Source organism: Diuraphis noxia, unplaced genomic scaffold (genome assembly GCF_037042655.1).
Source record: "Diuraphis noxia isolate RWA-SAM2 unplaced genomic scaffold, SU_Dnox_SAM2 contig0003, whole genome shotgun sequence".
Taxonomy (NCBI): Eukaryota; Metazoa; Arthropoda; class Insecta; order Hemiptera; family Aphididae; genus Diuraphis; species Diuraphis noxia.
Window position 1 is genome coordinate 46889257 of NW_028301713.1, and position 15916 is coordinate 46905172.

The following is a 15916-nucleotide window of genomic DNA, read 5'->3' on the forward strand; positions in this document are numbered from 1 at the left end:
TAAACGATTAAATTGGACTATATGTGATCTTTGTAACTTAAGGTTGTTAAACCAAGTTTTTTTAATGATGTCAGGTGTTTGTATATCTATATCTCGAAGCGAACTCAGTCGGTAAGTTATACCAATAGGAAGACCATAAACTAGATGATAGGTAGCGTTTTAAAAATGGAATTAAGTCAGATTGTGGTAGATATGTAGAAGGACAGTTTAGACGGAAGGTGGATTTAGCCAAATTATCGGCGATCTCGTTCCACGCATTCCAATGTGACTGGGAATCAAAAGGAAGTGAACAATGTAATTTAATTGATTGAGGTTGAAAACAAGAGATTTAATACGAAGAACAAGAGGGAAAAGGTGAGAGTTGAAAGGGTTGGAAACTAAAGCTTGTAGGCAAGACATAGAGTCAGTGGCTATTAAATATTTATTCAGGGCGAAGCTTAGAATTAATGTCAGAGCTTCAATGATGGTATAGAACTTAGCTGAGAAAGTTGAAGACGATGGTGGGAGGTTGTTTGTGAAAGATATATGTAATTCTGGAATGTAAATTGCATAGTCAGCAGAAAGAGGTGATTCTGAACCAGCAGTATAATTAATAATAAAGTCAGGAAAGTTTATATTTAGATAGTTTGAAAAAGCTGCATTGACCATGGAATAAGACATTGATTAGTCGTTAGAGGAAAGGTCAGAAAACTGATGACCCAGTTGAATATGACTATACTCCATAGTAAAGAGTCATAAAGAGGAAGTTTAACTAAGTTGATGCTGAATTGGTGAAATCACGAAACAGCATTTGTGATAATAGATAAGACTGGAATGGATTTGGAGACATAGAGCCAATTGAGATACATTGAATAAAAAATGTCAAAAATTGAATGATTTTTATGAGATAAAGATTTAAGTAAATGGAAATTAAACATGAGGGATGAGAGCCCCACCAAGTATCAGTTATTGATCTGAGGAAGTTAGACCAACAAGAAGCGAATGCTGTGAGTGAAGTAATATGTGATAACTAACGAAGTTTGGGATCAAGGATGATGCCTAATTAAGTGATGTTAGGAACAAAAGGTATAATATTGTTATCAAAATATATATTAAGATGGTTTAAGTATCTGCGGTGAGTGAATATAACAGATTTGCATTTTTCAGGAGCAACTTCAAATGACAATTTAATTAGGATAGTCCTTACATCTTTCAAGGCAGAATTGATGATATCGATGGAAATATTGAGGGACTTATTTAAAGAGAAAATAACTAGATCATCATTATAAATAAGGCATTAATTATGATCGAGTGATGAGAGATACTTATCAACAATGCTCATATAAACGTTAAATAGTTATCACCACCGAATGTCCAAATAGTGTGTTATGGGAGACCAGGTTGTATACGTCCAGCCACAAGTTGGTAGGAATGTTAGAACTACTGGGGATATAGCAAGACCAAACTTTTAGGGGAGAAGATGAGTCCACTGAGAGAATCTTGACGCCTATGATGTCAATTTTATGACTAATGTATCTGTTTCTAGTAGCGATTTCAATAGGGATCAGTTTGGATTAAAGGGAATTGTGTATAACTATGGCGACGCCACCATAACCAATATGTATTATTTATTCGTATAGCAATATAGTAGATATAACACACTTGTAACGATTTAAATTATTTTATGAGAAATGACGAATAAACAATTTAGTAATTCTACTAAAAATATAGGATTATCCTTAAATTTAGTTTTTAAAACTCATATAATTAGTATAATACTATGATTATCTGTATAAACTTATACCTATAGTCAAATTATACTAGTAACTCCAACTAAAAACTAACTTATTTAATGCTTATATATAATTAAAAATAATTAAACTATAACTAGATACAAAATACTCATTTTTTCTTTATATATTATGTTAATTATTAGGTAACCAAACTAATACAATGAGTAGTTCAATCATTCTTGTTTGTGCGACTATTTTTTTTTATTTGATTAAGATGTTATATAGCTTCTATTTTTATTCATATAAAGATGAGTGAGTAATACCAACTAAAGATTAATTTTGATAGTTTTATCGTTGTTATTTTTGTTGTTAGATCAAGTTTGAAAGTTTATATATTTATTTATAAAGTATATGACATATTAATTTTAAATTTATTAATATGCTTATTACATGAACGTAATTTCATAATTTTGAGTACTAACGATTCTACGTGATCGGCGGGAAGAACCACGTTAAGGGAGGAGGGGGAAACGTTGGTTATTTGTTCAGGGCCTTGCGCTTAAAATTTAAATTGAAAAATATTTTATATGGAAATCATATAGACTATAGGTGATTGGTTGAATAAGTTTTGCCTTGGGTCTCGCAAAAGGTAGTGCCGACCCTTCCGACGAGAACCAGAATGTTATGGTATTATGTATTGTACATTTGTACCACGTATATATTATTATTTCGAAAATTGATGGCTACAAGCATCAGTCGCTGTTTCTGATTCGAGTTTGTTAACATGTCTAACATAATCATCCAGTTAAAATATTAAGTGATACCTACTCCATATCGTAAACACACTGTAATAAGTAGGTAGGTAATAACAAAGTGTTAGAAATAATTTGTAATAGTTTGTTACCAAGAAATTAGAATTCGTTACCTAAGTACCTTAATAGTTAATCAGAATACTTATATATTTAAAAAATAATATATACTTAGACTAGAAAAGCACTTTTAACTAAATTATATTATATTCTAAAACACTTTACTAACTTATACGTTGTATCGTAGATTTTAATCTAATTTTACCCTCATAACATTTCACAACAATTAAACCTATGGTAAAACTAATGATTTTTGGCACGTCTTGCCAGACGATGATGAATAATATAGGACGATAATAAACTCTTCTTTCATCCGAATAAACATCAAATTTATATTGACGTATAATTTCTTGTTTTAATTTGTTCCGGATTGTTATAACTTAATCGAATTCTTTCAATACGCCCGAAGCAAATTTTAGGGTTTATATGCTGTTTTAGCTTTGATTTTCTCACAATCAAGTTTAAAGTTTAATAAATCAACTGATTAAGACTTATACGTTATACACATTATTGTTGTCATTCTGAATAATGATATGTGTAGTTACTAGTTTGGAGGGGAAAATACACGTTTTATTCAGAAAGTATGTTCCTATAAACTGAAGCCTCGTTTGTTCTGTTTTAGGATTATGGCGCTGAACTTGTTAAATCTTTACACACTGACATTCGCATTATTTGTGAAAATCAACGACATGGTAAGTATACATTAACCCCTAATATGTTAATTATTCGTTGTGACCGGAATTTATATGTATGTTATATAATATACAGTGACGATTGAATAATGAATACCATTTGCATACGGTTAATTGTCAATCGTATTGGGTTAATATATTCAAATTATTATTATATTTTATCTCTGTGAAATTGTCTGTAGGTTACCTATACCTACCTATCTACCTACAAAAAAAAAAAATTAGATTTACTTTTTTACATAAGAAAATAAGATTTTCTTTGTAGCGCATTTTTTACCGCCTTCAAAGGAATAATATTTGATATTAAAGGGCAGCATTTATGGTAACGCATTTACCACAAAATTTAATTACCTATATCAAAAACATAGTTTTCATTGAAACAATTTTCTTAATAACAATTACAATTTTAACTACGGTAAAAATGTTAAATTTTGTAATTATATAATTTATAAATTTACATGTTATAAACTTTATACTTTAGTACACAGTTAATTAAACAATTATTTTTTCTATGTATCTAATGTATCCTATCGGCTATCAATGAATTATTTTTTTCTCGAGTTCTATGAATACTCGTTTTATTAAATCATAAGTAGGTTTATGAATGAAACAGTTTATAATGAAATTGCTTTAAAATATACAATTATCATAAAGGCAATAATAAATAATATAATATTGCGGAATTTGGATGAGGTATAGATCGAGTAGTGAGATGGTATGCCTCGCACACTTATACTTTGTTGGGCCTCTATATTTTATTAAGTATATGTCAGTATAATTTTTCATTCTCTTCTCACCCACCCATATGTCCATAGTCGATTTTTTTAAAAGAGCATTATATATAGTAAACATATATTATAGATAATACTCCAATTGTATAAAGTATAATAAACATATTATGTTTGTCATATGACAAAGTGTTTTTTTAACAAACATACACAAATATTAAATTTAATAGTTCGATTAACATAATAAATATTCGTTTAAAATGTACCTTTAAGAATATGAGACGAATTTATTAAAATATGCTCTAAATATAATTTTTTTTGCCTTAATGTTACCTAGTCTATCTTGATACACTAAATAATTAAATACAATTACACATAAATTACTTGAGTAAAGTTAACACGTTTACCGGATCTGAAATAAATGTATCATATTATATTATTCTTATTAAAAACAACATTTTATTGAACTTATACTCAATAGTCATAAAAAAGGAAAAAAGCCTTATTTTAATGAAAATTAAAAAATATACGAGTATATTACGAGAACTAGGTGAACTAATACTTGTAATATTAATAATTAAGAAGTTAGAACTTTTTATAAAAACTAAAATTCATGAATATTCAATCATTAAAATATTAAATGTATCTTTTTTCAAAGTACAAATTTCACATATGAATCGTTCATTACACCTCGTTCCTGCATTTATTTTAATGTTAATAGGCTGTTTTTTAGTGTTCAAACTTTCAAAAAAATGCTTGACCAAAAGTAATTTATTATTATATTATGTGCGTGCCTAATGAAAACACAAACATTTAAACGGAATTACAAATAAAACACAATTAAAATTTATCACGGGGGGCAGTAAATATTAAATACAATGCATTCTACTAAAAGAGCATACATACTACGAAATAACAATAAACTCATCTTTAATTTTAGGACCACAGTTACGACCAAAAGAGATACAACACTCTGTAAACCAGGTGAACCCCAAATGTATCAAGTTCAATCCTGAAAATCTAAAATAGTTTATACCTATTATATCTACCTAGCTATAGATTTAAAATTATTTATCTACGTTGTTATTAATTAACGTAACGAGGAACTAATAATTTTCAATAAATTATAATGATTTTTTTAACTATTAAACCTTTTTATTCAAATAATATTAATTAGACAGTTTAATAAATATTTTAATTGTATATTTGACTATATTACTACTTACAGTTGAACAAATTTATAGTTTAATAATGGTTCTATTTAAAGTAAATTCATGCTGGCCAATGGTCATTATTAAAAATATATGAGTATTTAATATAGATTACGTATTCATATATTTATACAACTATACAAGCCAAAAAAAAAAAAATAAATAAAAAATTACAAAAGTATACAGTTTGTTAAAATGTGTGGAATTTTAGTATAATGCTAAAATACACGACTTAAAAGCTAGAAATTTCGCAGAGTAAACTCCCTAACTTGTTTCATCCCGGAACATTTTTTTATTGTGTTATTTAAAATTTACAATAAATAATGATTAAAGAAAAATACATTCTTTATGATATTAAATCAAATATATAATATTATACGTATTGTACTAATTCATATTTACATTTAGAGACGACCTTATTATTTAACTACCGTTTACGTGTTGCAGACAAAGGAGCTATTGGTGTTGAAATCTAATGTATCCAATATCACGGCCTCTGCGGCCACCATGGCCACCACAACATCTTTGTTGAAAACGACGTCGACTACCTCAGTGTTGGTTGCGTTAGCGTTTATGAATTCGACCTTGTCGAACACGACGAAACTTCAGTTGCCCGTTACCAATACGATCGATACCCAACCGAATTGCTTCCGACAACAAATAGAATGTCCGTTCTCATTGCCAGCTGCCCAAAATGTTCCAGCCGACGTGCGTCCACAGATAGTTGACAAACTCGTCTCCTCATCGACCACACCTGCACTACAATTGATTACCACTGTGGCTAACTTGCCTTCGGTAGTGGATTTTGGTCACAGTTCAGACTTCAGTCGCAATTCGGAGGTCAGTCCCCCAACTACTGGTATTTTCAGTGCGAATCGTAACGAAACCAGATGGACTGAAAGTACAACTGAAACGATTTTCAAGACCATCGATAATGTACGAATATTTGCCGAGGTCGTACACAACGACGAGACGTCTTCGTCTGAAGACACCACCACAGAACCTGACGTCAGTTATACTCACAGTTATGACGAAATTATAGAGAATTCAACTGTGGGTCTAGTCATAACCGTTTCGATGACGGAGAACTCAACCATGGATCTTGTCACTACTGAGTCAACAACTACGAGTTCGACGGACGTTTCATTTGGCTTTGATTCGACCACCCCCGAATCGTCATCAAGTACGACAGAAAGTGCATTAGGTGAGACGATGCTGAACGAGTTCGTAGAGTCAACGACGAGTGTGGTCACTGAATCGATGGAAAGTCTGAACACAGTTGTGTTGAGGGCAAACACGACGATCGATCAACCTACAATCACAATTGATGATAACGATGAACCGTATAGTACGACTTCGTATGACAATCTGCAGTTTTGGCAGATGGACGAGAAGATCGCGTCGTCTAAAGAGAGGAGAATCGTAAAACGGATGTCGGATTTAATTTTCAACGGGACTCATTGCTTTCAAATAGTTTGTTCGCCTCCATCACCAGTTACAAATGTAACTGAGGTGCCCAGTGGTTTTCAAGGATTTAGTGAGGAATCGAGTAAATAACCAAAGTGTATACTCATATACATATACGTGTACTGTATATATACTAGCTAGCACAACGTATATGTAGTTGTGGTCGATGTCAATTTGTGCCCTGGAATTCTATAGAGACTATTACATTTCTGCCAAGGACAGTAATTTAATCAAACATCTAACATATTATAGTTACGTTGATACGCACATACATTGTACATAGTATGCAATACGCATTAATTATACACATTATATAACGGTTATAAATAATTCATACGAGTACGGAGTAATAATTTATATCCACATAAGATGTTATAATCACTAGTGAAACAAATTAATCAATTAATACAAATTTTAACATTAAAAAAAAAGTTACGTACCTATACCCTATACATCAATGAATGTATAAATATTCAAATGATTACTTTAGTTCCACGTATAGAATTGAACAACTTAAAATAACTTCCTGTATAGAATAGGTATATATATATATATATATTTATGTTAACTCCTAACAAATAAATGTTATCTATATATCTAAAGTGATTCTAAGCTGTTTTTTGAAATAATGTAATATTTTAGATTTAGACGTCAAGAGATAATGTGAGTACAAAGAGCTTTTTATACCAAATGTGTAATGATTTTCATTTCTTTCTTATAATTATACGGATTTGTAATAATATCTATAATACACTTTAATTATAATATACATCATCGATTTAAATCTATGAATGTAATACCAGTATGAATATAAAATTATAAAATAATATTAAAAAACTCATTTTATTTAATGATCATATTTAAAATTCGAGGTAATATCAAATACATTTTTAGCGTTTAATTGTACTTTATTACTAACGAGTTAAAAATAATAAGTAATAAATGAATTGTAATTGTTACATAAAATAACCAGCTATGGTTGTTGTATAGGCGAAGCGTACGCGACAACAACGGAACACGAAGACGCGCCTAGAGAAGATTTATCACTTCGTGCCACTTGTTTGAATCTCCAAATCAGGCGACGATTGCGGAAGTTGTGTTGGGAGACAATGTTTGGACAAGAGTTGGTAAAACTTACAGTCATGGATTTGGTGAGCATATAATATAATCGTATCAGGAATTGTTGTTTGTTAAGCCATTCGAGATAATTCTAGTACATCTGTTATTTAGTTCTTACATTATTTTTTGATAAAATACTAGTATGTTCTATTTCAGACTAGATATTTGAATGCATTCTGCTTTTTAATTATTGTAGTTGACAAGTATATATTAAGACTTAGTAATACTCTGAAAACTAAAGAGCTTGTTTTCTATCTAATATAATATACGAACAATCGTGTGTCTATCAATAATATTCTAAATGATGAACTAGGTAACACTGTTAGTGAGTTGATTTCCCTAGAATAGTCTCCCAAAATTTTCTTTTTTTAGTTTTTCCATATTTTGAAAATCATTAAATTTGTATTTATTAATTGTTTATTGTATTATATTATAATCTATTATTAATTAATACTTTAGGTATTCATCGTAGTAGTAAAATAATTTAGTTTTCACTAAGTAAAAATTTAAAACACATAGTTTTTAAAAGCAAGTATCTAGTAATTAGATTACTAGTATATTTTTTCATCACTTCTCTAGTTACTCTTGCTACAGTCCAGTGTTGAATATCGTTTGATTGCATGTATTTATGGAAAAAAAACTTACATCCATTCATTGGTGTTAATAGTTTAGACTATTAATTTAATAAAAATTCTATATTCATTCAAAAATTAACACCACGAAAAATAACAACTACGACACTACAAAATAAATGTATGTTGAACAAATTTTATTTTATTTTATTTTTTAATAATAGTTGCAACAATACTGGAGTACTTGTAATATTATAGAATATTCAAATATGTATAATACATTTAGAAAATAAAAAATAAAATACTTATCATTTAAAAATTTTATAAAAATTTTAATGAAATATTATATTATATTATATCTTCAACAATAACAAAAAAACTAACGCTAATTTGTAACTACATTAAAAAAATACCATCCCTGATTATCTAAGATTATTGTTCTGTCTGTTTGACTGTTAATTTAAATCTAAGAGAAATTAGTTTTTCAAAGGAGAAATCTTTCACGGACATTAGATTCGACTTTTTGCATTTCAAATTTGTTTTTATTTGTTTCGCCTGTCTTGTCACAAGTATCTTGTGATGTTTTCGTTGTTACAAATTTTTCTTCAATTACTTATTTTCTCGTTTGATACAGTTGGCTGCACAGATTCATTAATATATAATTCATATACCCAGTTCTCATTTCTATTCTTTAATTTTAACGTTTTTCAAGCTAATAAATAATAATCAAGGATCGGTATTTTTGAACTAGATTATTTTTGACGTTTTAAATGAATTCGTATGTTTAAAATTTCACCTGTAACTATAAATTTGTTGCGCTGAATTTTCACGTGCTAAAATATCGTATGTGCTAATTTGACGCACACCTATACAAGATGTTGTATGCCTTTAATTATTGTCATGTGCAATTGACGGTACATCTGTTTGAAGGTATATTGAACGGTAACTATATAATAATATGTGTCATATGAAATATAGTACTCAATAATAATATTTACATTACGAATTTTGATATATATCAAGCTATTTTACTAGGGTATACATATATATTATTCTATCATCGTTTACAGACTTACAGTATTCGCGTTTATTTAACTCCGGGTGTGAATAAAGACTAATGCCCGTCGGTGTGTTACATCGAGTAAACACAGATAATTATTTGCATACCTAGCATATGCACTAGATATTTCATCGCTTTGTGATTAATTGTGTGGTATATGTTATACCATGAAGAGCAATAGTTTAAGCTTGAAAATATGTTACATAGTTGTAAAACCAAAACCTATAATACTTAGTCAATAACCGTCTATTGATGTTAAATTAACAAACATATCATATTTTTATTTTATTGTAAATTTAGATGAAAATAAAATAATAAACTATCAGAAAAAATTCAGTTATATTATAAAATTATTATTAAACAATTAAAATAAAATTATGATCCACATTAAAACGAAAAATAGGGTACACCTATAAAATAAAGTTTTTGAAAAAATTCGTAGTAAATAACAAAATTTACACAATTGTAAGTCATTTGGATTTATGAACCAATAGTTAAGTCTCATTTCCTGCTAACAGAATTAAAAAATATGAATAGGCTTATATAGGCCATAGGGTATCTATTGCAGACTACTGGGTAGTAAAAATAATGGAGTTATAGAGCTTACCCTGTTTTTGTTGACACATGGTATGTTATACACTTATAAAGTTAACGGTTAAGCCCCTCTTAAACTTTGAATAACCTATATTTTACAAAAATCCTGAAATTTTTTTAAGAATTTGTTATGGGTAATTTTCAAGCTCCCTTTAAATTGAAAACTGTATTTACGCTTATGTTATACACATAATGAAGTACCTACTTATATAGTTAAATGTATATAGTACAAAGCTTATATAATAATATCAAAACAGCATCAGTTCATATACTTCGATTTATAATAATGCATTTGAATAAAATTAAGTGTCGTCAAAGGGCCGTTAATAATAATACGATCTTCATAATATTAATTGCACTGAAACTTATTTGAATAGTAATTATTGGAAATGGAGTTATAATAGACAGCTCTTATCCTGTAGTTTTAGTGAATTGGACTATAACTCAACTATAAAATTGGATATCCACGAAGTTAACTAATAATATTCAATAAGTATTTACGTCAAATCGTTATTGACGTATTATATAGATACTGCATATTTGTGTTCATAAAACCATAACCGATATTTTAGAATACATGTTATGAGAAAGGTTCACAAAATATGAAAACATATTAAGTGCACTGTACTCTAAAAATATAGTATGTATGTAAATATAGTTTTATCTAATTATTGCACATTTCAATAATTTAGATATAATATGCAGAACATTTTTCACTGTTAAATAAAATGTTTGTTAAAATAATAAAATAAGTTTTTTAGTATTTTAAATCTAATTTGCAAAATATAAGGTTCTCAATACATAGAATAGTTTCAGTTTAATTATTTTATATTTTTTCCAGTTTATTAAGCTATATATGAGGCTCCTTGTATCTTCTATATTTGATTATTATAACGTCACATGGAAGTTTGAATATTATGTTTCTATTTATACATTTTATGTACTATTCATTATATTCATTGTAAATATTAAATGTGTTATAAAAACAAATCTAATATAACTCAAAGTCTATGATAAAATATGTGAAACTAAAAAAAATAATACGACGTGGTACTGATTAAATATTGATTAGATAGTATATAATATATTAGATTACATTAGGAACGAAGTGATACTATACGACCGATGAATTTATAGATTTTTTAAGCTTAAAATTATGAGTAAATTTACGGGGTCGGTTATAATAAAGTTTCAGATAAACTGAACGTTTGTACGTATATACATATCACACGTGACCTGGGTGGGACACGAGATAGTGAAATGACGAAACCTTAACAATTGGACATGTATCCAAAGGATTTATGGTTTCTAAACAAAATATTGTGAATTCCATAATTTTATTTTGAAACACGTGAAATGCATACCGAGATAAAATAATAATAATAATAATAATAACATCTAATGCTGAGTGAGTTAGTATATTATAAATGATGTAGGTATAATGTATATACTATATGATATATCTATATATCAAACATTTTAGATAAGCTGATTATAATTTTATATTATGCACGCGTAATTTATATCTCTTATATTATATCATACATTTTTTGAAATTTAAAACGTAGTATTTTATAACAACTAACATTTATTTTTTTTGTATAAAAATAACATTTATGACCGTAATAACGGTATAAAATAATTATCACTATAGAAAAATATAGACTTATAAATTAAAAACCGATTGTCTTACTTACTAACGTTGAATACCCTAATATTATTATTATGATCAAATGTAAGTTCGAAATTGTTTCATGCTAATCACTCAATAGAATCCTTATTGTCACGAGCAGAGTGGTAAGATATTCCATAAATAAAAGATAAAATATAGCCAGGTCTGTGAGTTTGTGCCCCATCACAAAACATATTAAGCGACTGCTTCGATTCTTCCTTTCACGAGATACAGGAACAATAAATGAAATTCACGATAACGCCGGCAAATTAGAAGATTATATTATTATTTAGATCAAAGAACTTAATTTACAATTGTGAAATTAAAATAACTACTTAAATACTACAGTAGACACAACTTAATTTACCACTTATCAATATGTTGGCCATTGACCAATGTCTCTATTTTATGTTAATATGTTATTGTTACTTACATTTAAATTATAAACATTGATAAGTTCTTAGGTTTTGTGTATTTTATTTTAAAGTTGCGACTCGTGAGCTTGTGTTAATGGTTATAATAATAATTATTTTATTTTATTTAAATCTTTAAAAATATATAAACACCAGCTTAATGTTAAAAAAATTACATTGTTTTTTTTTTTTAAATAGCATATTTAAGTTAAATGAAAAGATATTATATGATCCAAGGTTTGGATGTTCTATTAAGATAATGTAAGAATGTACAAAAAATGTGCTTGATTATAGATTTAAATTTTAAATACAACTTTGGAAATATGAAAAAATAGCTCTGGGCTCTGAAAATATACCACTACTGTTTTCATTTTCATTTTTTTAAGTTGTTACTTGATGAGATTTTTACTAGATACCTCAAATAGTATTCACTTAAGAATAAAACGAAACTCATTTTATCCAAATAGATTTCTTGCTCCACTTAGAATTTTAAAAATTCTACGTGTATTTATTTTTTTATCAGTCTCTTTTCCATAAGACGACTTTTATTGGGTTGACTTGGACACAAATTGAATATGAATATTTTAACACCTTTGTGCTTATAGCACTTGTGGCGATATATGTTTCTTTTTTCTTAAACATTGGTTGAAGGTAAAGTATTTTAGTTTTAATATACATGAATTGTGCACAAGTATAGTAAAAACTATGTAGGTAGGTACGTAAAGTATTTCGCCGTGATACCAAATGACATATGAAATTCAATGTAAAAAAATAAAAAATAAAATAGCAATCGAAAACTGTTTAATAATTTATCGTAATATAAACACTATTACATCGAAAAAAGTATATTTCCAACAGTTGTCCTCAGAGAGATGATAAAATATAAATTCCAAGAATCATTGTGTAGGTAAGTAAACTTTTAGATCATTATCTATAATTTTTTTTGATATTTCATAGTAAATAAACCTGAAATTGTGAACATCGGGGTAAATAAAATACATACGTACATACGTAATAGAATTCTCCAACCATAAAATGAATGAGCGCTTGTCGAAGTTTCGACATTTATTCGTTTTCATTGTTTTTTCATGAATACATATTTAATAAATATTATTTATATTATGTTTTCAACAGTCAACGAGATATATTATACTTTAGTTTTCACATAGACACTTTACAAGTGTATACATATAATGAATAATAAATATACATATAATATGTGTACTATCATAATTTTGTATTGATTTTGTGTCCTTTAAAGAAAATAAAACCGCTTTGGAATGGCTGGTTGCATAAATTTATTATAAATACTCACAATATTTTTTTGAAATTTTTTTCATGACGTCGTTTGTATAGGTTGTGTTCGATGAAAACATTATTTTTTTTTTTAACGTACGAGTGTCCATACACGTGTCAAGTATGCTTGTGTGTAAAAACTAAAAAACAAAACACAAAAGCGTGTTCGTTATAAATTATATCAATGTATAATAATACGTAAAAAGGACGGAAAATAACAAAAAGTAAGAACGCTTGCGAATTTATACAAATGTTATTTATCGTAATTTAAAGCGACGAGGGTGTACCATACTAATTATTATTGTACTCTTCAAAAAATAATTCGTACGATATACCATAATATGTGATAAACCATCTTTATTTCTCAATGACTGTTTGATGTGAAAGACATAGATTTGATATATTATCTACACATTACATTGAATAGTGATATACAAAGAATATTAAAAAGTAAAAACTGGATAATTTTATATTTAAATACTTATAGAATTTATTTGAGTTTAATCACAATTTTTTTTTTCGAAAGAATATGTATTTGAAGTATATTTTTTCCCTTACTTTTACTTTCTAGTTTCTTTTACTTCTGATAGGTTCAGGTAAACTGGAAAAAGATTATTTGAATACTCGTGTCAAAATATAATTATTAAAGTAATACTTGAATTATAAAACAAAGGTTTGAGAACAAAAAACTATATAAATATATTTTGGGACACAGTTTGGATTGAATTTTTGTTTACGAGCTTTTTTTTTCGGTTTGATTTATAAACATTGGCTATAAACGTATGGTTTAAATTTGTTACTAGTTTATGTTTCGTGTATTGATATTTCATATTTGTACATGTTTATGCAATGATTATGGTATTGAATACAGATTTTAATTTTGCAGTATGTTATCACATGTCAAATTTTTAACTGTTTTACGTAATTTGTGCTTGAAACCTGTTCAAGTCCTATAGGAGTGATTTAACCCAACTACCAAGTAATTTGAAACAAACTGTTACCGTAATTTTTTTTTAGGTGTCGACGATCATCTCGACGATATTTGTGGACTTTGCGCGAGCTGTGTTCGTGCGGTACATGAACCGGTGCTGGTGCTGGAACCTGGAAAAGCGGTTTCCGCAGTATGGCGATTTCAAGATCGCCGAGAACATATTGCATCTGGTCAACAACCAAGGTATGGTATGGATGGGTATGTTTTTTTCTCCCGGACTGCCAATCATCAACGTCGTCAAATTGATGATCATGATGTACGTACGGTCGTGGGCGGTCCTCACGTGTAACGTGCCGCACGACGTAGTGTTTCGGGCCAGCCGGAGCAACAATTTCTACCTGGGCCTGCTGCTCACCATGCTGTTTTTGTGCGTGCTGCCAGTCGGCTACGCGATCGTGTGGATCGAACCATCCTGGCACTGTGGTCCGTTTTCGCAGTACAAGAAGATCTATCACATCTTCACCAATTCTATCAAGAAAGCCATTCCCAACCCACTTGTGCACCGAGTCCTCGACTACATAGCATCACCTGGCATCGTCATACCACTGCTATTGCTCCTTATCCTTATCATATACTATTTGGCTTCGCTCACGTCTTCGCTCAGGGAAGCCAACAACGACCTGAAAGTAAGTGAACTCGCTCTGCTTGCGTTCTGTATGGTGGTCTTGTGTTGGAGTTAAAATAATATTACATTAACTATTATGTTATCATGCATAATTCGCGATCTTCAAAAAAAAAAAATTAACTGTAATGTAATACAATGAGTGATGTATATTATATTGTATTGAAATGTGAATGTTATAATTTCAATTTTCCACAACGGAGTAATTAAGTATTTAGGCTTAGAATTAATATTGGCCGTATTTTAAATATTATATCAAGAATATTTAATCATGTTATTTTTCAACCAAGCAAGAAAAAATATAGCACTACTAAAAAAAAAAATGTTGTAGTGACGTTTTAGGTCATTCACGTGTCCGGAATCATTTTTCCTTTTATTGGTAGATTGGGCGCTATTTTTTTAAACTCCGAAGCTACTGACATTAAAATTTTAATAAAATGTTTTGGGGACAAAATGCCTCGCTTCTTTCAAAAATGATTTCATTCAAAGATTAATTCATCAACATTCATAACATTATATAGTATTTACTATTATCAAAACTCTTAATTTTTTTTTATTAAAATGTATATTTAGCTAAAAAAAATATTACAATGAATTGTCACATATTTTTTTTCTTTGAAACTAGGTTCAAAAGATTAGGCCGGTTAGGGTGATTGCTTCATTGCTCCATTACATTAATTAAATAACTAGGTACTTATAATGTAACTTATACGCTCGAAAATACTACAATGTATTAATATAGTGCACCAAATGTAGTATACGTTGGAAAAATTCAGTCGATATCAAAGGGTTAGATTGGGCATAGTCGGTAGACAAATAAATATTGTGTAAAGTTCCTATAAAGTACAATATTTATTTTATAAGAATTAGTGGCATTTTATAATTTTTCAGACATATT

The 15916-nt window shown here is 28.6% G+C and overlaps 1 protein-coding gene across 3 annotated transcripts in view; it reads left to right on the plus strand.

Moving 5' to 3' along the window:
• Nucleotides 1-15916, plus strand: part of Tmc (Transmembrane channel-like) — a 77583-nt gene that overhangs the window by 32748 nt on the left and 28919 nt on the right. For all 3 annotated transcript variants that reach the window (XM_089225004.1, XM_089225002.1, XM_089225003.1), the window contains exons 9-12: nt 3204-3273; nt 5660-6761; nt 7670-7830; nt 14423-15022. In XM_089225004.1, the coding sequence (XP_089081130.1) occupies nt 3204-3273; nt 5660-6761; nt 7670-7830; nt 14423-15022 (1933 nt within the window). The remainder of the gene's footprint in view (nt 1-3203; nt 3274-5659; nt 6762-7669; nt 7831-14422; nt 15023-15916) is intronic.